Source organism: Podarcis bocagei, assembly GCF_964188305.1.
Source record: "Podarcis bocagei genome assembly, chromosome: 5".
Taxonomy (NCBI): domain Eukaryota; kingdom Metazoa; phylum Chordata; class Lepidosauria; order Squamata; family Lacertidae; genus Podarcis; species Podarcis bocagei.
In genome coordinates, this window is record NC_138129.1 from 99693522 (window position 1) to 99720711 (window position 27190).

At 46.9% G+C, this 27190-nt stretch overlaps 1 protein-coding gene across 3 annotated transcripts; it reads right to left on the reverse strand.

Annotated features, from left to right (window-relative positions):
- Positions 1–611: 611 nt before the first annotated feature.
- OLFML2B (olfactomedin like 2B) lies at positions 612–26880 on the reverse strand. 3 transcript variants are annotated; one of them, XM_081195631.1, is made up of 8 exons: positions 26725–26880; positions 17458–17721; positions 12275–12382; positions 10363–10539; positions 9084–9300; positions 6580–7197; positions 3848–4024; positions 612–2262 (listed from the first exon to the last, which is right to left on the reverse strand). In XM_081195631.1, exons 1-8 carry the CDS (start codon positions 26863–26865, stop codon positions 1661–1663), a joined length of 2304 nt encoding a protein of 767 aa, XP_081051757.1. In that variant the 5' UTR covers positions 26866–26880; the 3' UTR covers positions 612–1660. The 3 variants fall into 3 exon arrangements, with proteins under 3 accessions (XP_081051757.1, XP_081051756.1, XP_081051758.1); XM_081195630.1 differs by having other exon boundaries at positions 6580–7200; XM_081195632.1 differs by lacking the exon at positions 26725–26880 and adding an exon at positions 18314–18407 and having other exon boundaries at positions 6580–7200.
- Between the last annotated feature and the right edge of the window lie 310 nt (positions 26881–27190).

Here is a 27190-nt window from a genome sequence, read left to right on the forward strand (position 1 = left end):
TCTGCTGCCTCTGAAGCTTCTTGGTCTCCAGAGGGGCCTGGTCCTCCTCCTCCTCCTCTGCCCCACAGAGGTGCTCCCTCCTTCCCCCACAGTCAGTCAGGCGGCTTGTACAGGGACAAGGCGGGGAGCGGGTGCTGGCGGGTGGAAGGGAGCGAAGCACGGCCTACAGGCTCCAGGGGTGTTGCTTTGGACCTGGCTGCTGTCCCTGAGGCGTCCTCCCTTACCCTGCATGCTGCTGACTGTCATGTGCTGAACATGCTGGAGCCAAAGCCAGGCCAGGAGAGTAGAGCGTGCCAGACGTGGAGGGAGCAGAAGCAGCACAGCTGACCCAACCTCCTCCCCATCCCAGGTGCTCATCCTTGGCTCCTTGCTGAAGCTCACCCGCCAGCAGGGAAAGCCCTGGCAACCCTGGCTCCCACCGGGTCCTGGTGAAAGGAAGCACTGGCCAGCCTGCAATGCCAACGCAAGCGTTGAGGGTAAGCTGATATATATAGCAAAGAAGATCTCACAATTTACAGACATGTCAGCCTAATTGGTAGAATGCCAGCATTATTAGAAACTGAGCAGAAAATGGTTTGCTGAAAAATCAACATGGCTTCTGAAAAGATAAGTCTTGCTTCAGCAATTTATTTTATTTATTAGTTCTTAAAATGTCAACACACACATACATACATACATACAAAGAAGGGATCCAGTAGGCAGTATACATCTGGAGTTTCAAAAAGCTTTTGACAAAGTCCCGCTCTATAAGCTACCATGGGATAAGGGGATAGTTGTCTAACAGATCTAGCAGCTGAATAAAGCCTGTTTGGAAGGAGTTCTACTCAGTACAAGGAGCAAACAACGAAGGGATGGCCTGCACTCGTCTCCTTCCAAGTTTTCTCCAGCACAGGAGTCAAATTGTTTTCTTTCAAGTCTGCTCTTGTACAGGTTAGCTCAGGGGGGAGTTCTGCTATGTTCAATGGGGCTCATTTCCTAGCAAGTATGTTTAGGAATTCAGCCTGAATTGTCCCATACAGACTCCTGTGGGTAAAGCAGGGGAAGAACCTGTGGCCATCCACATCTTGTTGAACTCCCAACTCCCATCAGCTCCACCACAGATGGCAAGTGGCCAGGGATGAGGGGAGTTAGAATCTAGCAACATCTTTCCCAGCCCAGGGTTCAAAAGACAGCAACTGGGGCAGGAGCGACAAGAGTTACAGGGTCTATGGCCCAGAGTATACAATGCGACTAGACAAATACAACGACAGAAGGAAATGTGAGCAGGACTCTGGTGTTACTGAGTTTTTAACATTGATGTTTTATTATAAAAAATGGGGGCTGGGGCCCTGTTCTTATCCAAAGTGTGAGTCTTCTGTTAGAAAAGCATCCCTTTGCCTTATTATTCATTATTTGAGAGTCTGCACTTAGCAGGTGCTGATGAACAATATTTTCCATTGTTTCATAGGAGGCAGCACATTCAGTATAAAATCAAAAGCAGGATTATGTCCAAAATAAAAGGGTTGGCTTAGGATGTGGACTGATCTACAATCCACTCTTTTTTAAAAAAAAGAAAAAAGTTTTTTTTTCAAAAAACCTTATTTACTCTGATTTGTACAATAAAAAAATATTTATTAAAAAAAAGGTGCTAGTGGCCTTTAAACATGATCTCACTGTGTCCTCAGTAAGCAAAGATGACTTTGTACGTGACCTGGTGGCCATTGTCCCAAGCATAGAGGAGCCGGTCCTTGGGGTTGTAGTCTATCTGAGTGGTGTAAGAGTACTCGTTCTCAAAGAGCAGGCGGGGGATGATCTGGGTGTTGGTGTGCGTGTCAAATGCATAAGAGATGTTAGCATTCTTCTTGTTGTAGCTGTCAATGGCGTAGAGGACACCACAGATGACAAAGGAGTTGCCATAGAAGTTTTTGCGCAGGCCTGTCCGCCAGGTGGTCTCCTTGCGAGTGCTCAGATCATTGGCGTTAAGTTTGCTGAGGACAATCACCTCCTGGCTAAAGCCTTCGTAATTAATGGCTGGGTAAATGATCCACAGGCCATTCTCATCCACTGCAAAATCCACATCAGAGTGGCCACGCCACCGCCAAGGTGTCTCCTCGTCATAGGCCACATCTTCCAACATGGCCCAGGCAGCCACATAACGCTGCTTCAAGTCGTACTTGATGAGGTTGCGAGTAAAGGCCCGGTTATAGTAGAGAGAGCCATTAAAGACCGCATGGCCTGTCCCCATCCAACTGTATGGCAGCTTGTATGAGTTACTCCATCGACCTAAGGGGCAGAGATCACAGAAACAGAGAACTGTAGGGTTGGAAGGGAAAGGGTCATCTAGTCCAACCCCCTGAAATGAAGAAATCTCAACTAAAGCATCCCTGACAGGTGGCCATCCAACCTCTGCTTAAAAACCTCCAAGGAAGGAGAGTCCACCACCTCCCAAGGGAGATCATCCCACTGCCTAACAGCTCTTACCAGCCTTGATTTTAATTTCATTGGTTCCTCTGTTTCCTATGGAGGCTCAAAAAGGAGTCCAGGAAACTGCTTTATACCCAATCAGGCTATTGGTCCATGTAGTGCGGTACCAGCTGGTCAGTGTAAGACAGTGGTGGGGAGCCTCAGGCCTGCAGTGGGAGTTCAACTGCTTCTCAGTGTGGCTCTTGGGACTCCCATGGCAACACCTCCTCAACCACATCCCCTCAAGTCAGGCAAAGCTGGTGACCTGCCACTGGCACCTCCCTCTACTCTAACTAGGCCTGAAACTAATTTATTTCCCAAGATCCTCCTCTGTGAATATTAACGTTGAATATTCAGTAGTTCTCTGAATATTCTAATATTTGATATATTGAGGTACCTCAGTGCCGTAGCGTGAATGGGCCGTGGTCCCAGGCACAATTTTTTGAAGGGGGTGCAACCATGCACCCCACAACAAGCTCCTTCCTTGGAGCCTGGCTCCAGCGCACAAACGAGCGGCAGGGACAGGCAGCTTCCTCGCGCCCAACCCCACCAGCTGCAACGCCATACCCAGGTCAAGCCTGACCGAGGGGTGGAGAGGGGGGAGTGGTCAGCAATGTGTGCAAGCCCAGCCACAGCACCGTCCCTTGGTCAGGCTTGACCCGGGGCGAGGAGAGGCGCCTGGCTGCACCAGCTCTGTCCCAGGGGATGGAGGGGCTGCGGTGCGTGTGCTCTGGGTGCGCCTTGCAAGGCCAGCTGCAGGAGGCTCCCTCCATGCACTGCACCCCTTGGGGGTGCACCCCACATCCCCCCCCATGCGGCCTGAGATTACGCGGCTGATCCAAGTTATTTGATTTCATTATTTGACAAGTAGTAGTGTTTTAGCCGGTATTAAGAATATCTTACAGATGTTATGTAATGGCATTTAATATTTGACAGTGGACAACTTATGAGATTTCATATTTGACCCTGCAAAAATAAAATAAAAATCAGGTTATGCCAATACATTCAAAATCTGAGGTAAAGGTCCATGTTCAAAATTTCAAGTTTGGAAGATTTCAAGTATTTGTTTCAGCTGTAGTGTCCAGTGGTATTAACAGATGAAGGAGCGTTTTTTTCTGAGCATAAGTGGGAACAACCTGTGCTGGATAGAATATTTTGGGTCCCCTTGATTTTCTGATCTGCAGTTCACTAGCTTCAGAGACTTCATGCTTCTATGCCCACACTAGCCTCAAACTGCTGAATCAACGCTACCCATCTCCATCCCACCAGACTCCTCAATGGCCCTACTCTGGGGCGATTCAACACTGTTCCTTGGCTCTGCTCTGAATCCATCCAGGATCCACCACTAACACTCAGCCTCTCTCTTTCTCTCTCAGGCACTCTTATCACACAGCACAAGGCAGACCTTGCTTGAAGCTGTCCAGGTTCCGAAACTCGACCAGGGTGTTGCCATAGTAATAGTTGGTGACATAGATTCGCTCGTCCTTGGCAAGGGGGTCCTTCATCCAAGCCCCTTCATTCCGCCCATACGTGTTCTGGGTCATGGGCCCAGAGACAGTAGACAAGGTGTCCTTGCACTGGCCTGTTAATAAATCAGAGCAGCAAATAACGACAATCACAACAACACCTTGCACTGCGTATGTAGCACATTTGAAGCGTTCATAGTGTTTCAAATACGGCAATTATCTCAGCATCCTTTGCCTCAACCTTACAAGTGGGCAGGCAGGTGAGGGTGAGCATAGCTTGCTCTCCGCTTGCCCCCCCCCCCCCGCAATCGCCTTTCCCTTTAACATGGAACACACAAGTATGGGAATTGGCCAGTGAATTAAAGTGATTAACAGCTGAAAGACAGAGCTAGCAGCAACAAAGCAAGCTATTCATCTACTTATTACATACCTTATTATCCAGTTTTTAATACCTTATTGATCAGTTATTGGGGGCACTGTGTTACAGTGGGTCTGGCCCTACCTATGGGACAAAATCTAGAGAGTAGCACCGGGAAGGAGATTTTCTGCTCCCTGGTGGGCATGCTATGGGGTACTGCAGGGCAGCAGCTTATCTGCTATTTTATACAGGCAACTCCCATTTAGTGCGCATTCAAGGCATGTGTGGCCGCTGACACATGCGCCTTTTCTGGCCCCGGAACAGGGGTGGGCTTATGTGTGCCCCACTGATGTGTGTGATGATGTGGAGCGCAACCCCCATGCAAATGGGGAGCTGCCTGTATTTCTTTGAAGCTGCAGAGAGTAGGCAAGGAGGAGTTTGGGGGCCAGGGGCCCTCAGGACACTGACACTCAGCTCTATTTCTCTATAACATCTGAATTCAGGCTGAGCTTGAATCCTGGCAAGATGGAGGCACTGTGGGTGAGTAGTTCCTATGGCAGAGAAATTGGTCAATTGCCTACTGTGAAGGGGGTTACACGAGCAGGTTCACAATCTGGGGTTTCTTCTGGATCCAGGCTTGTCACTGGAGGCCTAGGTAGCCTCTGTGGCTAGGAGTGCCTTTTACCAACTGCACCTGATAGGACAGCTCTGATCGTTCCTGGGCTGGGAGGGCCTGGCCACAGCAGCCCATGCCCTGGTTACTTCAAGACAGGGTTACTCAAGGAGTATATAAATGTTGTGGAATACATGGATGAATAAATCAATAATATTAATAAACATGGCAGGGTTGGCACAGAGGATGTGCCATATACAAAAAAAATTCTGGACAGGCTCATAGCTTGCCAGTAACCAATGCAGCCCACAAAACTCAAGAACTTAACATTCTCTGTAAAGCAGATAACAGACCCTGGTCCAGGGCCTTTAAAACAGCAAGGCAAGGCACCAGATAATTCTCCTCAGAGTGAGTCAAATTCTAGGAGTCCCCTGCAGATCAGTGACAAAGGAATCAACAGGAAATACTTGCATGCATTCTATAATTTTGCAATTTCTGTTCCTTATTCTGCTTCTGGTCAATTCACAGAATTTCGTTTTCCTCATATAACATAGTGTTTGGTGCGCTCTCTCTCTCACTCACATATGCACGTGTGCACACAGAGAAAGAGAGAGAAGGGGGAATACATTAATCTGCAGAAGAGCAATGCCACTTTAGCTTCAGATTTAAGTGATTTGCTTGCTTTCCTAACAAAATTTGCTATATTTCACTTCAGTTGCACAAGCTCCTTTTGGAAAACAAAAAGAAACCTGGCCTGCTATTGCCCTACATCAGTTTGTTTTACCAACAATCTCCTGCCACCCATCTCTGTGTCTTTATAAGCGTAGCCTTTCTGCTGTCACAGGCATGAGAGAGCTGCTTTTCTGGCACCTGATTCCATGCGGCTGAGCAGTGGGTGTGAGTGTTGTGCTTTTCTGCTTTTCTGTGCCTGAAGTCTGTAGTTCTAATAAGCATCAGGCACAGGCAGTTTAGACGACCATTGGAAAACTCTTAAGAAACTTCAGAAGCTGCCTTACATCTGGTCAGACTAGCCTTGTCTACCTTGGCTGGCAGAAGGGCATCATCTTTCCCAGCATCCACAACCTGATCCAATGGGAGATTCTAGGGATATGCTCAGCCACTGAGCTACAGTGCTATATTGCCTCGCCTAATACTAGTTCTTTTATTTCCACTTAGAGTCCAATTGTTTTATTCAATGTTACTCCAGGCTAGGCAGACAAGCCTGGTGTTTCCATACACATCTTTCTGGTGCATCAGTATCTGTGGAAAGAGATACTTCTTTCCTTGAAAACATCTCCCCAAACCTAATCTCCACCCAAAGGGCACCATCAGAGGCTTAGTCAGATCAATCCCACTCCAGTTCTCTTCAACTGTCACCTTCAGTATTCCATAGCTTAACTGTTGTCAACACTTGGTAGGTCCTGAAAACTCACAGGTCCTTTTTAGACCATTTTTGTTTGTCTTCTAAATTTACAAAGGAAAATGCTTCTGCATTCTTAGGGAATCCCTTAAATATGTGGAGCTTGCTTACCTAATGTTGAGGTGGCTCCATTTCTCTTCCAAACTTGACCAGCCAAGTTTTGTTTTGGAGGGAACAATATCACAGTCTGTCAAATGCATCACGGGTGAGAAACAGAGCTCCACCAACACCCTGGTCACAAGTCTGGATTAAAGCAATATCAATGTGGACACAAGCTTACCAATGCTGTTTCGGATATCTTCCTCGTCCAGGCTCTGTGTGGGTGTGACGGTGAGGCTGGGCCTGGCAGGGGCTGCTGGGGGCACCGCTTTGGTTGTGGCAGCTGAAGTCGGCTGGGCTGTTGCCTGTGTGTGGAAATTTGTTGTGGCTGCTTTGGCCATGGGGGGCTTTGTGTCAAAAGCATTCCGGGTTGCCACAACCGTGGAAGCCTGTGTGGCAGTTTGAGCTGCTGTTTTTGTTGCCCATGTGGCGCCTTCATCCACCAAGCCAGTCACTGAGGAGGCTCCAGTGGCTGCTGTGGGCTCCAAAGTCATTGCAAAATGGCTGCTGGCTGTAGGGAGATCCGATGAGGTAGACGCTGGTGTTGGCTCAACAGAGGGAGGCATGATGGCAGAGGACAGGGGTAGCTTGGTTGTTGCAGCACTGCTTGCAGATGCTTCTTTTCCAGCAGATGTGATGCTTGCAGCATCCTGCTTGATGAGCCTGAGGCTTTGGTGAATAAGAGGCTTTTCCACCGACAGCTGCTTCCTCATGGGGATATTTGGCAGGTAGCTGTGTTGCAATAGCTGGTCTTCAATCAGCATATCAATTGGGTTCTCACCACTGAAATGCTCATCGTCTGCTGGAGACACAGAACAAGAAGTGGGGCTCACCCTTCCCTCCTGAACACGGTGTGGATGGAAATGGTTTAAAATGATTGCACTTTTCTGGCCTGTTTGCCTCCTCCCTGCAATACTACACACTGCAGCCACTGGCTTAATGCTACATCTACATCTTTGTGACCAAAAAACCCACCACCCACAGCCAGGATAGTTTGTTCCTGACTTACAGGCTGTGGTTTGTAGAGAGAGAAACAAACCACAATCATTGATTTGGACATACCAGTAAGTCAGGGGTCCTGGTTTGTTTGGGAATGGTTGCAGCCCAATAGCAGAGCAACTGCTTCGCACGCAGAGGGCCCCAGGTTCACCTCTGGCACCTCCAGGTACGGCTGGAAAAAAATTCATCTCTGAAGCCCTGGAGAGACTCTGCCAGTCAGTGCAGAGTGGACAACACTAAACTAAATGAACTACTGGGCTGACTCAGTATAAAACAGGTCCACATGTTCCTCTGTGCACTAGCAGGGAGGAGACAAACAGCTCAGAAAGGCACAGTCGTGATGAACTTCTAACTACGGTTTACCATGCTGGGGGGAACTGGCTCAGTACCAGGAACACACGGTGAACTCTGGCCTAACTGGGTACCCTTAGATGAACAACAGGAGGCAATTCCCTTGTTTCTCTCAGCAGGCCCACCGGGTGTACAAGCCAAAACATTCTCTTACAATTGCCTCATCTTTAAAACATCTTAAATGTTAACCTCAAAAGAATGCAATGTGCAACTCAGTTCTTAGGAGCTTAAAAGCTGAGAATCAGGTTCCATGTTAATATTAAATGTCCACATTGATTCTGCTGATTCTGCCCCTAGTCCAATGGACTGCACACTGTAAAAGAAAATGGAATCCTCCTGATCAGCAGTTTGATGCGGGAAGGAAAGGAAGAGCAACCAAACCAGAACGCAGGTGCCCTGTTCCCCCTCCTGAACAGCTGATTGGCAGAATTCCACCTTTGTTTCCTGGGCCCACGAAGCGCTAGCTGGTGAAGCAGGACATACGTAGAACTTTCTTACCTGCACAACCTCCCATCCAGCTACTGATAGGCACGTAGGAGCCTACATCCCTGTTGCTGTTTTTTGAAATATTATCAAAATAATTACAATATAAATTGGCTTTGGGAGGAATTTCAGAGGCCATCTAGTTCATCCATCTCTCCTGCTTGGAGACAGGAACATCTACTTGTGGCAGAGGACAGGTGCCCTACAGAAAGTGACTTGCAGAGCAAAAGAGCCCCAGGTGCCTTCGACTGCAAGCGGATCCACACCCTGAAAGGGAGAGCCAACAAGCACCCCCTTACCTGCTCAATGAGTAATGAGCCACAGGAGATAAAACGCCTCGCTGATTCCTAAACCCTATATCCTGTTTCTGATCAAATTTCACTCAATCATAAAAATAAAAGCTGTCCCGAAAACACATACACACCACATATAACGTTCTCTGTGCCACAGCAATAGAAAGGAAATCCCATGTGCCACGTGGGGAGGGAGTCGTCGCGAAATTCTCCTTCCTGACCTTAAAAGGCCACAGCTGAGGCCTTTCTACATACCTTCAGTTTGGAGTAACGGCTTCTGTTTCCAAGATTCAAGTTTTCCAACCATTTTGAATTTCCCATTGTTTCAGGCTCCCATCCCCATTCCTCTGCTCCCATTTCCCCATTGGTCCTTTTAAAAAGACCATCCTATCAAGAGACTAAAATTTCACCTGCTATTCCCCCCCCCCCAATGTATTATTCAAAGCATTGTAAACAGAATTAAAGTAAGTGTCGCAAGCTGCCTGCCAGCATTTCCCTGAGATCCAGAATTCTGAAAGTGCCATTCTACAACCTTCCCAGTCCTGAAATGACAACTCACGTTCATCGAGGTCTTTTTCTGTCTCAGGATCTTTGGCCTTATAGTAAGTGACTCCTCGGATGATGGTGGGCTGGGCTGGAGTCCGGCTCCTCACATGGAGTTTTCTTGGCAAACTTGACTTTGCCTTTGGAGCTGGGGGCGCATAGCGCAAAGACTCTGCAGAACTGATTTGCTGAGAAGCCATTTCATCATGCAGGAAAACCTCTTCGTATTTTTCCTTTTGAGAAACAAAACAACATATTAAAGTGTGGCCAGAGGACAAAGAGGGAGTGTTTGTCAGTAATTATCCATCTGACCAAGCAGGTGGAGTTCTGTCTTGGAGATCTGCATCCTCTGTTAAAGGAACAGGTTTGAAGTCCAGAGGTGTTGTTAGTTTGGGACATAATTCTGGATGCTCAAATGACATCAGTGTCACAAAGCACTTTCCACCAGCTTAGACTGATGTGCTAACCATGATCACCTCCTGGGCAAAGGTAGCCTGGACAGTGGTCATTCATGCCCTAGTAACACCCAGGGACAAGAACTGCAATGTGCTGTATATGGGACTGCTTTTGAATACTTCTCAGAAACTCTACTTGATACTTGAACTCTACTGCAATGATGATCACAGCTGGCATGAGTTATGGGGAAGAACATCTCCTCAGTTACGCTAAGTTTCCCACCTCAGTCAATCAATCCTGTCAACAGACTTCAAAATGAAACCTATCTATCCATTAATGCAAAAGATACAAGTTTATCAAACATCTCCATCAGATAGGAAAATATGGCTACATTCATTTGGATAAGGTTTTTAAAATACTGAAATGTGAAAGAGATAGCGCCCGCATGTAGCAATATAAATGTTCCTGTGTATTTTTGGACACAGTTGAAAGCGCCAGTAATTAACCAATAACCTTCACCGTTTGAGATCAGGGATGTTGTTGGAGCACAACTCCCATCGTCCCTGACCACTGGCCATGCTGGTTGGAGATTATGTGTGTTGCCAATCCAACAACATCTGGAGGGTCACAGCTGCCCCACCCTAACCTATCAAAACCACCAAACAAGAAACACAGAGTAAATGAACTGCCACCCTTTTGTGGGAGCAGGCAGTCTTTTAGTCAATATTTTAAAGACTACTTGAGTCACGAAAAGTGATTGTTGTCCCTGCTTGAAACTTAAATCTGGTACCAGGCAGAATCTAACAGAATCCTGGTTTCACTGATTTTGGGGAGGAGTGGGGAATGGAAATACAAAGTTCCTGGCCCTCAAGGAGGAGCTTGCGGAAATCTGAAATCACCTCAGTGAGAGTGTAGGCGGCGGCAGCATCCCTCTGCAGTGAACTCTGGATGTCAGCAAGGTTGTTAGAGATGCTGTCAGAAGAATTTGTCTTGCCTTTAAGATCCATCTCCTGCCAAATTTTGTCTGCATTTGGTCTCTTCTCTTTGTATTCCTTGGTGAGATTGCTAGACAATTCCTAGAATGAGCACAGGGAAAGAAAGAACGTCATTAGCACAGAGAGCAGAGTTCTACACATTAGCCTACAGTTTGTGGGATTAAAAAGTGTTAGAGGACCAATGGCTGCTGCCAGGAGCTCCCCCCCCCGCCCCCCCTGCCCATTCCAGCTCTGCCTTCCTTAGCCAATTGCCCTGAACGGGCACTGAATATCTTTGGGATGGAGCAGGACAGAAACCAACAAAAATAGTTAGTACCTTGTGCTTGAACAATAACTGCTGTAGATCAATAGCAAAATATACTTTGTAGGCGCCACGGCTCCCAGCCAGGCTATGCCCCCCAGAAGACTCCCATGAGAAGCAGCTGTGGAGCAGGTGGGAGAGGCAGGAACTGACGGCTATTACAGGAACAAGGGAGTCTTTCTAGGTCAGTAAGAGGTAACCGAACTCCCAGAGAGACAGCTGAAATGATGGGCCTCCTCACTCTCCTGCCACCCGCCCCCAGCCAGGCCCACATCAACAGCGGCTACCCCTTGTTTCCAAGAGGGCGCATGGAAAAGATTTCAAGGATTCTTTGCTTCACTGGTGTGTTTACACTAAACTTGAACTGTCCCCATGATGCCGTTGGCGCAAGTTGGTGCCACCACACACAACCTAGCATTTCCCAGATGAAAACAGAAGCTCTCCTGCATGTTGTTAGCACCCACGTTATCAAACCAAGGATAACTGAGGCCTGAGCCTCAAAAGGTTGTTGAGCTTTCCTAGGGCAATTGCCTGATAGCTGCTCCGCTGCTGCCAAGCCTAGGCTGCCCGCGCCACAGCCAGAGCCTGAACCAGAGCTGCCCGTGCGGGGAACAGGGGCCTCCTAACACCTCTCAGTCCCCAAGATCCTTTAAAGAGTTAAAGTGGAATAATGGCACCTTCTCTGCAGACAGAGGGCATATATTTATGCGACTGGTTGTAGATAATGGACTGCCACCATTTCTCCCGGCTCAAGCTCCTTTGCCTCTAAAGCAGGGCCGGCATAACCATCGGTGCTAGGGGTGCAGGGCACCCAGGGGCCCAGCTCTCAGGGGCGCCAGGCCGAGAGTCCGGGGCCAAGATTTGGAGTCCGGGGACTGAAGAGCCAGGCCAGCCGACAGCCACTGCCGAGCGGAGCAGAGCCTGCCAGAGCTTTTCTGCTGCAAGAGCTGAGGCGGCCAGCCAGCTCCGCCCTCCTGCGCACCTGGGATTGGCAGGCCGTCAAGAGGCGCACTCAGCACACGCACACTGCTCCCACAAGGGGTGTTGCTTTCCTCACAAGCCTCTGCAGGGATTGCTCTCCTCCCTCCACCCACAGCAGCATGGGAGAGAGTTGCAGCCCAAAAGCTCAACAACTCTGAGCTGCCCCCTAAAAAAGCTCAACAACTTTGGCCTCCCGTCGCCCAAAAATTGGGGGCGCTGGGCAGTTTTTTGCACCCCAGTGCTGCATATGCTAAAGACGACCCTGCTCTAAAGCATTCCATAGACAAGTTAGACAGGCAAAATTTATATTGGCATGAAGTGATGGGCTTGTATTATTTCTGCATGTCAAGCAAGAGGGCTAGAGGAAAGGGATGGAAATGCTGGGTGCCTACAAAATCTCATTTCACAACAGACTGTTCCCAAAATTGCTGTGGGACTCAGTATTGTGGATCAAGCTGCCCACAGTAGAATATTGATCTGCAATTTAGCCGCTTCTTGGGGTTGTCATAATGTTGTCTAGGGCAGCCATCTTACCTCTTCCAGTTTCTCCACTCGGCCAACCAGCTTCGTTGTGACCGAGTGCAGCTTGAGCAAGTCTAGGCCATAGAAAGCGCCTTCTAGTAGATCGATGACAGCTGCCAGCTGAAAACACATAATCATGGAACAGTTATGTCACTGTCTCCCCTCATATTTGCTTGCCTGAAAGTAACACAATTTGTGTGCTCTTTGGATGAACCCTTTGAACAGCTCAGCCGTGAAGCTCAATAGGCAAGTTAACTATCTCTCAGCCAAACCTCCCCTATAGGCCTGTTATGAAGACTGTTTTGTACACTGAAAGACACAAGAGAAAGAATATCACATTTATTTCATAGTCCTCAACAGCATTATTTGGCAGGTGTGTGTGTGTTGCGCTATAGGGTCTCGGTTGGGAAAGGACCAAAGTTTATTGGTTCTGAAATGGAAATATTAATGGCCATACATAGTGGTATCCCGAGAATATATGCAAAAAGGTTTTTTCACAATCATCATGCCTATAGTGTCACCAGTGTACTTGGCATTTTTCAGAGCTTCATAAGCAAAAAAGACAAGGTTCAAGTCATAAGAAGCTTACATTCTAAATTAAATGGAAAACAGTCAAGGTCAGGAGCCCTTTTAGGAGCCTGGTAGCTTATTCTGAGAGCGGGAAAGACAGCAAGTTCACTACTTTAGCTTCACCCTCAAAACATGATCAAACCCAGAACTTGGGTTTCTCTGTAACATGACTGGCTGTATCAAATGCTTAGCAAATCAAAAGGAAGTCACTGAGAAAGAAAATGTTCATTTGTGGTCTTTGAAATGCGCACCTAAGAGTCACTCTTCAAGGGCATTTGGCATCAACAACAGCAGAACAATAGTCTCCACTTATATCTTGCTGAAAGAAATTGTAATTACATAAATAATTCCGTAATTTTTAAAACTAAAAGATATATACCCTTGCTACTTTACGTTTCTGATCTACCCTTTTATGTGGCTGGTGTTATTTGATTGTGTTTATCAAATCAATTCATAGCTTTTTCAAACTGTCCAGAGGCCTGTGTTGAAATAATGCTTCCCAGGAATTTAAATTCTTATAATTGCTCAATCTGCCCTCGTTTAATAACATTCATTACACCAGAGTATTTTGTTTTTCATTCTTCCCCAATATCTTAGTTTTATACTTGTTTGTTTCTAGGTCCAGTTATTTCCTTCTCATTGATTTTCTCTACTACTTTTCTACTACTTTACTAACTGTGTGATCTATAATTATGCTAAATCAGTAAAGAAGAAAGTGTGCGCTCTTGATGGAAACCTTTACACACTTTGATACCAAATTTTGTTCAGGAGAATTTACTCCATTTACAGCTGCCTGGCGTCTGTTTTCTCCTGTCCTCATAGTCTGTTCCTACCTTCTGCAATGTAGTAGTATTTTATTCCAGACAAGGCCATGGGTGGTTTCGCCCCAAAATTAACGCTACAGTTAAGTGTTCTTTGAAATTTCTCACTTTCTCTCTATCGGTATCCAGATTGCAACCATCGGTACTTTTATTCCTCTTCCACATGTGTGCAACTATTAGAAATTCACTGTTCTGATGGAAAATATTAAATTGGAACTGACCCTGTAATAGCAGTTGTTGTTTTTCAAAAAATGAAACTACGGTAAATGGTATCTTTTAATCTAAGCCCAATCCAAAAGGAAGAAGTTCTTAAACAAATGTGAGATGATGAATTGCTTCAAATTATGCTTGGCACAAGAAGGCTCTGGATGCCCTAGTTCTGAGCATTCCCAGCTTGAGTTCTAGAGCCAAGGATGTTTGCATAACCCTCTTCAGGGAACTTTATGAATTAGCCGTATGGAACATGACACTGTTCCTGGATGACAGGGAATCTGGCAGCAATTCCCTAGAACCTTCACAGAAGGGGGCCATGAGCGATGGAGGCAGGCTGGAGGATGATGCTCTCAAGCACAATACAACCACCCATCTCACAGCTGCCAATAGGTTAACATGAATCTGAACATAAGAAGCTGCCTTATGGAGTCAAGCCACTGGTCCATCTGTCCCCGAATGCTCTACTCAGGCTGGTAGTAACAGTTCCAAAAACTCAGGGAAAGTTATTTTCCAAAACTGTGGCCAGAGATAGCTTTAACTGGATATTTCAAGGACTGAACTTGGGACCCTCTGCTCCCGACACACATGATCTGACACTCAGCCAGCTAGAATTTGTTAGTTAACTTCTGAATTCCCTTCCAGAAGATTGCTTGCCCTTTTTTAAAGAAGGACTGAACACATTCATGGAGAGAATTCATGGCTATTTGGAATGAGAGCTGAATCGGGCCTTTGTGCTTAAAGGCAGCGCCATAAACCATGAAAACCAGGTGCTGAGGGCCAAGAACGGGGGAAGGCCATCCCTGCTCTGCGTCCCGATTCTGAACTTCCAGAGGCGTCTGGGTGGCCACTGCTGCAAACAGAATGCTGGGTCTGATGGGCTTGGGTCTGCTCTAGCAAGCAAACTTTTATGTGCCACCAAGATACAGAGGGTAAAAGCAAGCTCATCCTCAAGTATTTCATGTCACAAAGGCTTCCCACCAGCTGCCTGAATTGGGATGCCGCCAAGCAAAGCCTGGTCCAAATTGTGGCAGCTTTCAAGCCTTTGCAATATTCCTCATTAGGCTGAGGGCATCCATTCATGTGCAAGGCCAGCTACATGCCACCTTGCTGCTTGGAGAACAAAGGAGGTGTTGCTGGTCAGACAGTCAAGCGGATTACAGTTCATTTGAACTTGCCCAGGCAGGAGATAGCTGGAGGCTCAAGTTTCATGTCTTTCAGGGTTGTGAGAACAAACCTAAAACAACCGTCTCCAGTTACATTTTGGACTGCCAAAAAAAAAGCCTTGTAAAGCAGAAAATAAGGAAAGACAACAATTACCAGAACAAGCGCATGAAGTTGGCGGCTTCCTGGTATGTGCCTTTTTCCACACAAGGACAACCCCAAATGAGTGTGGGAAGCCACTCGGAGGACAGCGCATGCTGGCCCCAAGGGAATGGAAGGCAGACTGCAGGAATGAAAGCAGGAAACGAAGTGGAACCCTTGTGGCCAGAGGCTGTCTCTATGTCTCCAAGCACCAGATGTGTACGGTAACACACACACACAATCCCCATGGGCTTGTCGCAGCCATCATGCTGCCCTTGCAAGTTTCCCAAAGACATCTGGTTGGCTCCCATTGCAAAGAGGACTGCAAGACCAGACCCATCTTTAGCAGGCAGCACTCTCAGAATTATAACTGTTGGGATATGCACACACAAAACGGAGACTAATTTGAAAGCAAGAGCTTTGGAATGCCACAAACTGGCAAAACTAAAGCCAGAATTGTGTTCTGGGTTTTTGCAAAATTAGGTTTTATTTCCAGCTGGGAAGGGCAGTGCATACTGAGAATGAGTCTGATTTTTCCGGAACATTCTTCTCTTCCTTCACCCCCTGCAGCTCATCACAGATCTGCCACAGCTACCACATACTGCCACGTACACAACGTCCCTCAGCAGGATCACTTCCCACAAAGAATAAGTGCAAAAGGAGTAGCATTCCCTATGTGTTGCTACAGGGAAAGCATGAATATCATGAGTTGTCTTTTGCTGAAACTTTTCCCAGCTGGCAAAGCAGAAATGTTCATAAAGCAAAATGGACATTCACAAAAAACTAAGCAGGACAGTTATTCATTGGCACTACTCATAATTTATAAAGCGCTTTCTGAGTATTCAAAGTGTTCCACACTTTGAAATCTGTCACATTTATGTTACCCGTAACTGTTACCCAATTACAAGTGTGTAGATCATAGAATCATAAAGTTGGAAGGGACCTCGAGGGTCATCTAGTCCAACCCCCTGCAATGCAAGAATTTCAGCAACAGCATCCATGACAGATGGCCATCCAGCCTCTCGTTAGAAGCCTCCAAGGAAGGAGAGTCCACCACCTTCCAAGGGAGTCTGTTCGACTGCCAAACAGCTCTTACTGTCAGAAATATTTTTCTGAATGTTTAGTTGGAATCTCCTTTCTTGTAACTTGAAGTCATTGATTCGAGTCCTACCATCCAGAGCAGGAGAAAACAAGCTTGCTCCATCTTCCATGTGACAGCCCTTGAGATATTAATAGGTGGCTATCATATTTCCTCTCAGTCTCCTTTTCCAGGCTAAACACCCCCAGCTCCCTCAATTGTTCCTCATCACGGCTTGGTTTCCAGACCCTTGATAATCTTGTTCTCCCTTCCCTGCACACATTCCAGCTTGTCAATATCCTTCTTAAACTGTGGTGCCCAAAACTGGACACAGTTCCTGAAAGGTGCAATAGAGCAGTGCAACATTAAATATATATATTAGCTCCTAAGGAATTCAATGAGAGGAATCATAACTAGCTATCTATGGAAGAAAACCGTTCTTCAACCATGACCTGACCTCCTTAGTATTCCAAGTGTGGTCTGACCAAGGCAGAAGAGAGTGGTACTATTACTTCCCTTGATCTGGACACTAGACTTCTGTGGATGCAGGCTAGTATAGCGTTCAGGTTTTTTGCTGCTGCATCACCCTGGTGACTCAGGTTAAGCTTCTTCAGATACCAAGTGTGCATGCACACGAAAACTTGTACTCAGGACATACTTGGTTGGTCTCTAAGGTGCTACTGGACCATTTTTTTATTTATTTTGACTGCGTCAGACCAACACAGCCAACTACCTGAATCTAGGAGCAAAGAGGCAAGTTGCTGGCCAGAAGTCTTCAGAGGAAGGAGCCGCTTTCAGGCAGGGCTGGGAAACCTGTGCTCCTTCCGATGTTCTTGGCCTGCAGCTCCCATCATCCCTGACCCCTGGCCATGTGCTGATGGGAAGTGGAGTCCAACAATATCCAGACCACCATTGGCTTCTCAGCCCTGTTTGTTAAGAACATGCCGAATGCTTTGAGGAGCTGCTGTTTTACACACTAGCACTTTATGGTTGTCTGTCTGCTCCCCTGCCTCTCAGGCCTGGTACACTTGTAGGTATCATGTTCGTTTTCAAGCCAGGAGTCTACAGATTTATCTCCTCAAAAACAGTATCAATAGGCTGCCTATTGCTTTGGAATGAGAAATCACAGTTGCAGTGTGTGTGTGTGTGTGTGTGTGTGTGAGAGAGAGAGAGAGAGAGAGAGAGAGAGAGAGAGAGAGAGAGAGAAATACCTTGAAGTCCTTGCTGTCTGCTTCTTGCAGTTTCTTCAGCCTGAAGTCTCCCTCGCAGGGGTTCAAGGCGGATGGTGGGGCTACACACGAACATTTGCATTCCGGTCCAGAAGTGATCGTTTCCACCGTGTAAAAATCCTCTGGTTTGGCAGCTCCTTCGTTAATCCTCTGGCAAGCGCCTCTGCCCAAGGGCCTCACCACACACTTGCACTGGCAGTCTCTGCCTTCCGACACGGCCTTCACCTTGTCATAGTCCCCTAACAACTAATAAAGGGAAAGGAGGAAAAAGAACAAGTTGGTCTGTTTGTTCTGAAAGTAGAATTTCCCTCCCCTTCTCTCCCTCCACCCTCCTTGCTTTATGCTTGTTCTTGTGGAGTGTTTGGGAGAGGCTCAGACATTCTGAAACCTTGAAGAAATAGGTCGCTGGTTTAAAATATTGCTGACTCTCGCCATTTTCTGCTCCTTGATTATCTGGGAAAGTAATTTTCTTCCACCACCCAAAACCCCCCAAACCCCAAACTAGTCAACTTCCCCCGATGAACTTTGCGCTCTCTCGCTCTCTTGGGTTTGGGGAAATTAAAAGGCTGTAGTTCCCAAACCATGCATTCCAGGATGAGCTCATTTAAATTTAACAGGCACAGTCCCTCAAGACATTTTCTTCCTTGAGCCTTACTGAAGTGAGAAGGAGTTATGCAAGAACTGTTCTCTTTGCACCTCTCATTTATTTCAGGTTGGCTTGTGCAGGAGAATGGTCCCAGTGGGAACTGGATAAGCTCCAGAAGGAATGCAGCCAAAGAAAGGAAACCCTCCTGGTCTGCTTGAAATAAAGTCAGAGTCAATCCCTCAGCAAGACCACCTTCTCTTGCAGGACGATTGTCCAGCAGGTGTGTATTGGCTTCTGAAGAGCAGCACCTCTCCCCTGAGTTCTGGAGCAGACCAGGTGCATCAGCCAAAGCAAATGTCCAACAACTGCAGATGCAACCCAGAGAATTTCCTTTAGGGATCAGACACAAAACTGAAGAATAAAAATAGCCAGAGCACATGTTTTTTCTTGCAGTGCAAGTATGAGCTGAGACTTCCCAGGGGTGGAGAACTTCCTTCAGAAGAACCATCTGGAGAGCCACATCTGAGGGCTACTCCACACACTACTCAGCAGCAAACCCAAGTCTGCCACTGAAGGTACATTTCTTAAAAAGAACAAGTAAGACAAAAGGGAGTGACAAAACAATAAATACACCCTTAAAGCCAATCCATCATCAAAATTGGGTATATCTGATTTGACAAAGATGGTAAAGCTTCCCTGATGAGGCATGAGGTGTGTGTTTGCCATATTCACACAAAAACAATGTTTGGAGAGATTCAGTGATGAGAGACCCTGGCTGCTTTGCATTCAGATGGTACAGGCTCAGTTCAGACATCATGCTAAAGAATGATTTGGGCTTCCACACATAACAGAGGCCAACCACGGGTCAGACCTGCTTGTCTGCTTTTATTCTCCATCTCCTCGGCCCCGCAGTGGAGCGCCCTCCGAAGGAAGTAGCGGCTGTAACTATGGTTTGTCAGGTCAGACATGACACTAAACCAGGGAGGGGGATAGTCAATGTGGTTCCCTCCCCTGATGTTGCTGGACTACAACTCCTGTCACCCCTGACCCCTGGGTGTGCTGGGTGAGACTGATGGGAGCTGCAGTCCAGTACATTTGGAGATCACATGATGGCCACCCCTGCGCTCAGCCGTACTCAGGCTTCCTTAACAATGATTCGGCATGACATCTGAAGCCGAGCACCAGCCAGATTGCTAGTCAGCAGTGATGGATAAAAAAGGTTGTGCCACTTTCACTGAGCAAGAAAAATGAAATCTGTGCTGCTGATAGAAATAGTACGACTCATGCAACACGTTGGCGACTAATATACACGCAATAATTACCAAAATGATTATACGTTCTTTATCGATCTTCTGAGAAAAATACAAAACCTTATGCAAAGCTACAGAGACTTATGAACTACCCAACGTAAGATGAACTTATAATGTCTGATTTCAATGGATTTTTCAAGTGCTTAACTCAGTCTTTTGTTTTCTTTATCTTTTTAGGTAAGTTCATGAAGATACCAACAAAAGGTAAGTTTGATGTTGTTCACAATACCAACAGATGCTAGTGAAGCTGTAAAGGTAAAAGGGACCCCTGACCATTAGGTCCAGTCGTGACCGACTCTGGGGTTGCGATGCTCATCTCTCTTTATTGGCTGAGGGAGCCGGTGTACAATTTCCAGGTCATGTGGCCAGCAGGACTAAGCCGCTTCTGGCGAACCAGAGCAGAACACGGAAATGCCATTTACCTTCCCACCAGAGCAGTACCTATTTATTTACTTGCACTTTGATGTGCTTTTGAACTGCTAGGTTGGCAGGAGCTGGGACCGAGCAACAGGAGCTCACCCCGTCGTGGGGATTCGAACCGCCAACCTTCTGATCAACAAGTCCTAGGCTCTGTGGTTTAACCCACAGCGCCACCCGCGTCCCGTAGTGAAGCTGTAGATGGATATTAATAAGGTTGTAGACAGGGTGCCAGCATTTTGCGCCTGTTTCGCCCTGGCAGTCCAAGTAATCAAGAGGCTGCTGTTCGCCCCCAATGGGGCCCTTTTACTGGGGCTTGCAGGTAGCACACTCCCAAGGTAGTTTTCCAAGTTTCTTCAGTGGTCTAATCTCAAAGCCTTGATACGTATATTGATATTCACTAATAATAATTCAAACCAAATCTTATTAGAAATAACTTAATGCTCTTCTAAATAATCAATTAAATCAAAATTACATATCCATTATACGTGAAATCAGTACCTTTCTGAGTTTGCCCTTATCTCACTAGCAGCAGGGCAGGAAGAGGACTCCTGCATGTGAAAGCTACGCTGAGCTGTAACATAAAGCAGGCTAAGATTCCCCATCTATCAACATGATTTCAAAATTAGTAATTAGGCTACCATCATTTCAAAACACTCCTTTTTTAAAACAACCCATAACTAAATTTAGCCTCTTTATAGTTGGTCAGTTTCTTCCTTTTTTTCATTGTGCTTGACATAGAATGTAAGCTTCTTTGCTCCTTTAACAATGGAAGCTGATCCAATCAAATAGGCCCAATTTGCTTGCTTTGTTATCCAGCTATACTATTCTGGCAATGTATTCATTTTGTATTAAATTTGGCTGGGCTTGCATTTGGCACATCTCTGATGCAAATAAAGCAATCTTTTTTTGTAAAAAGGAAACTATAGTAACACCCATGACCTGAGTTCATTCAACCACAGAGTAAATTAATTTAGAAGCAGACTTTAATCTAAGTAAAAATAATTGTTTCTGTTTCTAATAAAGAGCCAAAAGCACAGTCAGTCGAGCCATAAAGAGCTCCTGTTCATACCAATTTATGGCTCATTTTTACAACTGTTGGAACCTATGGCAGCAGCTGTCACTTTTGGCTGACTTTAGCCACAGGTGAAAACCAACACAAAGCTGATTGAAAGTGCCGCTGTTGCCACAGGCTCACATAGCCACAGGAATAAACATACAACTACTCTTGCAGCACAATCCTGGAAATATCCGCTCAGGAGAAAGTCCTACTGGGAAAGGGCTGTATGGCAACAATCCTAAACCTACCTATCTTACTAGGGGTCATTCTGACCCAGTTTTTCTGTGTCTTCAATTTTATTAGGTATTCCACTACTTCCCATCCACGCCAGTGCACAGTCCTTGGTGGAATGTTTCTGTGCTATCTTTTCTGGTGCCTTCCCCCTCAGTTCCTACCTTCCTGCCCTCTACTACTTTTCCCCATTGGGGGCAGATATTTCCTTTCCTGTGCATGTGCACCTTAAAACATTTGCAGGAACTGCACTAGCTCCATACTTGGTTCCTAGTTATCGTGGATGCCTGCGCCTGGGGGAGGGGCAACATCCATTTCCACACAAGCCTTTTAACTCAAGGTGCTAAAATCTTTACAGCAATCTTTACTGCAAGGCTCAACGCATTTATTTCTTCCTACATCACCATGGACCAAGCTGTATTCATACCCCAGAGACACATCTGTGACCCAATTTGCCGGCTACTCAATGTTATCCATCATAGCAAAAGCAAAAAGTTACCCCTATGATATTCTCACGACGAAGCTGGTAAAATGTGGGTTGAAAAAGATAACTGTTAGGTGGATTTGTAGCTGGTTGACTGACTGAACCCAAAGAGTACTCATTAACGGTTCCTCATCATCCTGGAAAAAAGTGACAAGGTTCTGTCCTGGGCTCCTTGTTGTTCAACGCCTTTATAAATGACTTGGATGAAGGAATTGGGGGGATGATCATCAAATTTGTAAATGACACCAAACTGGGAGGGGGAGCTAATGCTGCAGAAGACAGAATCAGAAATGAAAATGACCTTAACAGATTGGAGAACTGGGCGCAAGCGAACAAAATGTATTTCAACAGGGACAAATGTAAGCTTCTGCACTTAGGCAGGAAGAACCAGATGCACAAATATAGGATGGGGAACGCCTGGTTTACTAGCAGGACATGTGAAAAGGATCTAGGGGTCTTGGTGGACCATAAGATTAACACGAGTCAACAGTGTGATGAAACAGCAAAAAAGGCAAATACTATTCTAGGTGGCACCAACAGAGGTCTAGTGTCCAGATCAAGGAAAGCAATAGTACCACTCTATTCTGCCTTGGTCAAACCACACCTGCAATACTGTTTACAATTCTGGGCACCACAATTTAAGAAGGATGCTGACAAGCTGGACCTTGTGCAGAGGAGGGTGATGATCAAGGGTCTGGAAATTAAGCCTTACAAGGAACAGTTGAAGGAGCTGGGTATGTTTAGCCTGGAAAAGAGGAGAGTGAGAGGAAATATGATAGCCATCTGGAAACATCCTAAGGGCTGTCACATGGAAGAGGGAACAAGCTTGTTTTCTCCTGCTCTGGAGGATAGGTCTCAAACCAATGGAGATTCCAACTAAACATTCGGAAAAAACTTTCTAACAGTAAGAGATGTTTGGCAGTGGAACGGTCTCCCTCGGGAGGCGGTGGACTCTCCTTCCTTGGAGGCTTTTAAGGAGAGGTTGGCTGGCCATCTGTCATGGATGCTGTCGCTGAAATTCTTGCATTGCAGGGGGTTGGACTAGATGACCCTCGGGGTCCCATCCAATTCTATGATTCAATGAATCCAAGTAAGAAATAATGTATATAGGCATTCCTTCGCCTGACCATCATTCAAAATCAGAAAGGTCTATCAGCTCTAAAGAAAGCAAACTTCACACCAGTATTCCTACAGTTATGACAATGTCTTGAAGACCCACGTTTATCATGGTCAGGCTGCATCACTGCAGTAAAGATGGCTATCCTGCCGAAATTTTTGTTTCTCTTTCAAGTGCTGCCAATTATGATTACACCCAAACAATTTAAAAATTGGCAGTGCTCAATAAACAAATTTATTCACAAAAGGGGGGGGAGCATGACTAGGCTCCAGAATTATATATGGAAGTGTCAAAAATGGTGGTCTCAGAATCCCACATCTCCAAACTCATTACAATGCCTTCTAATTACAGTGGTGCCTCGCAAGACGAAATTAATCCGTTCCATGAGTCTCTTCGTCTAGTGGTTTTTTCGTCTTGTGAAGCAACCCTATTAGCGGCTTAGCAGATTAGCGCTATTAAAGGCTTAGCGGCTATTAAAGGCTTAGCAGCTATTAAAGGCTTAGCGGATTAGCGGCTAAAAGGCTATTAGCGGCTTAGCGGCTTAGAAAAAGGGGGGGAGCGGAAAAAAATCGGAACACTCGCAAGACGTTTTCGTCTTGCAAAGCAAGCCCATAGGGAAAATCGTCTTGCGAAGCAGCTCAAAAACGGAAAACCCTTTCGTCTAGCGGGTTTTCCGTCTTGCGAGGCATTCGTCTTGCGGGGCACCACTGTAAAGTATTTGATGTCACTGATCCATGGGCAGAAAGGTAAACCACAGGTAGATATAGAAATTTCAGGTCCTGTATATATAGAGCATATCCTTTTCTACCCTCTGCACTCACTAAAACACATGCTATTGTGAACGCTTTCCTCTGAACCACAGTAAATGTGTGGAAAGCAAAGTTTAAAAAACTAGCTCCCCCAATATCCCCCCTTATCCCTCTTCGCTTTCATCCAGGGAAATGTTTAGATTGGAATGGTTTGGAACAGGTGGGTCTTTATAAATTAAAAGATTTCTATGCAAACAGTAACCCCCCCCCCCCCCCGCCACAAAAAGAACAATTCATAGCTGCCATACCAAACCTTAAATGGTCATGGTACCACTTCAACCAGCTGTTAAGATTCCTGTATAACCCAGACATTTCCACTCAAGCAAACAGGAAACTAACAGCAGTAGAGCATTAACCTCTCTCCACTCTCTAAGGGCACAGCTTCCTCAATTTATAAAGCTCTAATAATACTAGAATATGGCACTCTATTGTTCACAAAAATGCCATGGAAAATGGACATAGATGTGCAAATACCAAATGAAAAAGGGATGGCTTTGTGGTCCGGGAGACCACTGGAATCCATTTCTCCAAAATAAGGGAAGCCTCCTTAAAACTTCTGCATAGGTGGCATTAGACGCCGTTGAGGCTCTCCTGAATAGGTAAGGAAGTTAATCCCAAGAGTTGGAGGAGGTGTATTTCCGTATGTGGTGGTGGTGTTACGACATCATCAAACCCTTCCGGAATGCTGTCTTCAAAGAAAAAAGCTTGATACAGAAGAAAACAACTGAAATGTCCCCTGGACTAGCGCTGCTTGGGCTTAGGATCCTGTCTACTCATGAGTATCCTACAGATGACCTCTTAACCTTTCTATGGACTGCTGCCCATATGGAGATGGCCAGCTGTTGGAAAACCAGTGTTGGGCTGAACATTGATTCTTGGTTTAACAGAGTATGGTCATAGCTGAGAAACTAACATGCCAGGTGAGAGCGGCAAAGGGCAAACACAATCCATATTCCTTTTATAACATATGGCAAATGTTTATTGAATACAAATCGCTCAGACTGTGGCAGGAATCCACCCAGCACTCGCGGGGAAATGTGGCGTGATCTCTTAAAGTAATCAAATGAGACTTTAACACACGGCAAGTCTGTAATTTTATCAGGACAAATTATTTGTTTTTTTACTGTTGTAACAATTATTTTCTCAAAAATTATCTTCTGTACCTTGAATATAAATAAAAACAGTATTTAAAAAATACACAATGTCATTAAAACAACCTGAATGAAAATGCACAATAAAACAATTTAAAAGCAAAGATGATGATTGTTATGTACTGAAGTTCTCACCCTGGGCCAGCAGGGGGATACTGTAGATAAAGGTAAAGGGGACCCCTGACCATTAGGTCCAGTCGTGGATGACTCTGGGGTTGCGGCACTCATCTCGCTTTATTGGCCGAGGGAGCCGGCGTACAGCTTCCGGGTCATGTGGCCAGCATGACTAAGCCCCTTCTGGCGAACCAGGGCAGCGCATGGAAATGCCATTTACCTCCCCACTGGAGCGGCACCTATTGATCTACGTGCACTTTGACGTGCTTTCGAACTGCTAGGTGGGCAGGAGCAGGGACCGAGCAATGGGAGCTCACCCTGTTGCGGGGATTCGAACCGCCAACCTTCTGATTGGCAAGTCCTAGGCTCTGTGGTTTAACCCACAGCGCCACCCACATCCCTATACTGTAGATAGTTATGCAAATAAGGGATCGAAAGTGATGTTCAGTGATTGGATAGTTTTAGAAAATTGTTACAGTTATGTTGTACTGGAGCTCTATATAAGCAGGCTGACTGAACCCTTCAGTTCTGTTCTGTTCTGGCCTGTGAATAAACAAGAGCTGTTTGAAGAATCTCTGTGTCATATGATATGTTCACCCACAACTTAACAATGACGATGGCAATGTTAACAACTACCTGTTAACAACCCACTTGCCAAAAAAGATAAAATAAAAGAAGAAATAAGTGCTAACGAACTTTTATACCATCTGTGACTTCAGATGTATAGTAGGCTATTTTGAGCTTTACAGATTTTCCACAGTAAGAAAACTGCATCAAATGTAAAAAAGACAAGGCGGGGAAGTACTGGAATTTTGATGACAACAACATTGGGTGGGTGGGTGTGGAAGCAGCCTAGGAAGCAAGTTGAAGCAGATGAGATCCACATCAGAATGTGCTTCTGCTCCAAGACGTTAGTACAGATGAAAATTAAGGAAGTTCACAGCCCATAGGGTGTACACTGCAGTGCTCAACATGGCGCACACATGTGCAGAGATCCCATCAAGGGATGAAGTGGAAAGATACCTTTGAAGAGAGTTTCTTTAACACAACCTGTTTATGTTAAGGCTATGAATCACTGCACCATCTTAAGCACGCTCTCTTTGGAATAAGTCGCATAGAAGCAAATTCCACGGAGTTCAAAGTAAAGATGTTTTTGATTGAGCTGCAGACCCAAAAGCTTCAGCTCAACTGAGTCACAGTTCAGCCTTCAGAAATATGAAGCATATTTATTTCTCAAAGGGACAGGCACCCAAATGAAAAGTCCACAAACATCCTTCTTTGGAAAAATAATGGCTCTAATCTGAACTGGTTTGAGGACTAAACTAATTTGCAGCAGGTCTGCAGGGTGCTAAATAATGATTTCCATGCCCTTGGAACCAGCACCTGAATACTGCACACCTTTATTTCATTTTTAAATTTATCTTTATCCAGCTCTCAATACAGCACAACACACATTGATTTGGAAGCAAACCTCAGGCATTCGGTGGAACTTGCCTCAAAGAGACCTGTTTTTCAAAGAAAACATAACCCTCCTGAAGTTCTAAGCAAATCCGCGCCTGGGAACTGGGAAGCCTCCCTCCCCCGGGCCGTGCCTGCAGCCGGCACCCCGCTCGGGCCCGCGTCCGGAGAGCCCCTCGCCCTGCCCCGGGATCCCTTCCGAGCGCCCGGCAGGGGGAGGAGAGGGCGCTCGCCTCCTCGCTCCTGCACCTTCTTCCTCCCCAGCCAGATCCCGGCTCCGTCCAACGCACTCCGGTCTCCTTCAGGAGCGGGAAACAGACCCAGCAGCCGCATCCAGAGCCGGCAGCGGGGCGAGGGGCGGCGCATCGGCGTCTGCACGGCCGCGGCTGGATCGCCCCCGGGCTGCCGGGGCTCCGCGCAGGAGTGCGCCCCAGCCCAGCACCTCCTGCCCCGGAGCTGCACCCGGCGAGGGGCAGTGGGGTTCAGCCCCGCGGCTGCCTCCCTCCTCGTACCTGCGAGAGGACGTTCTCCTGGTTGTCCGCCTCGTCGTGCAGCGGGGCGCCGGCGGCGGGGCTGGCGGCGGAGGAGCCCCAGCAGGCAGCCAGCAGCGCCGCCGCCGAGCAGCAGCAGAGCAGCGCCACGGGCCGAGCCATGGAGGGCGCAGCGGCTAGCGGGCGGCGGGCGGCGAGGGGCCGGGCATGGGCGGCGGCGGCGGGGGTCTTGCTGCGAGCCGAGCTGCACCGGCCGCGCCGGGGATGGCGGCTGCGGGGGAGAGCGCGCCTGACTCCGGCTCCGCTGCCCGGCTGGGGGCGAGGCGGGGCGGGCCGGAGGAGGAGCCTGCCGCCCGCCCCGTCCTCCTCTTCGGCTATTGTGTCTTCCGACCCCCCGCCGCCCCCAACCCGCCCGAAGCCCCGAAGTCTGGCACCAGAAGCCCGAAGGTCTGGGGCCGAAAGGCAGGGTCCGACCCCGGTCAGGCGA

Bases quoted from the DNA above. Each gene is read 5' to 3' on its own strand.
- OLFML2B (XM_081195630.1), bottom strand. From the start codon at position 26,865: ATGGCTCGGCCCGTGGCGCTGCTCTGCTGCTGCTCGGCGGCGGCGCTG. The intron at 17,722-26,724 runs GTACGAGGAGGG...TCCCTTTATTAG, and splicing joins AGGAGAACGTCCTCTCGCAG to TTGTTAGGGGACTATGACAA. The intron at 7,201-9,083 runs GTGAGTTGTCAT...CTGTGTCTCCAG, and splicing joins AGAAAAAGACCTCGATGAAC to CAGACGATGAGCATTTCAGT.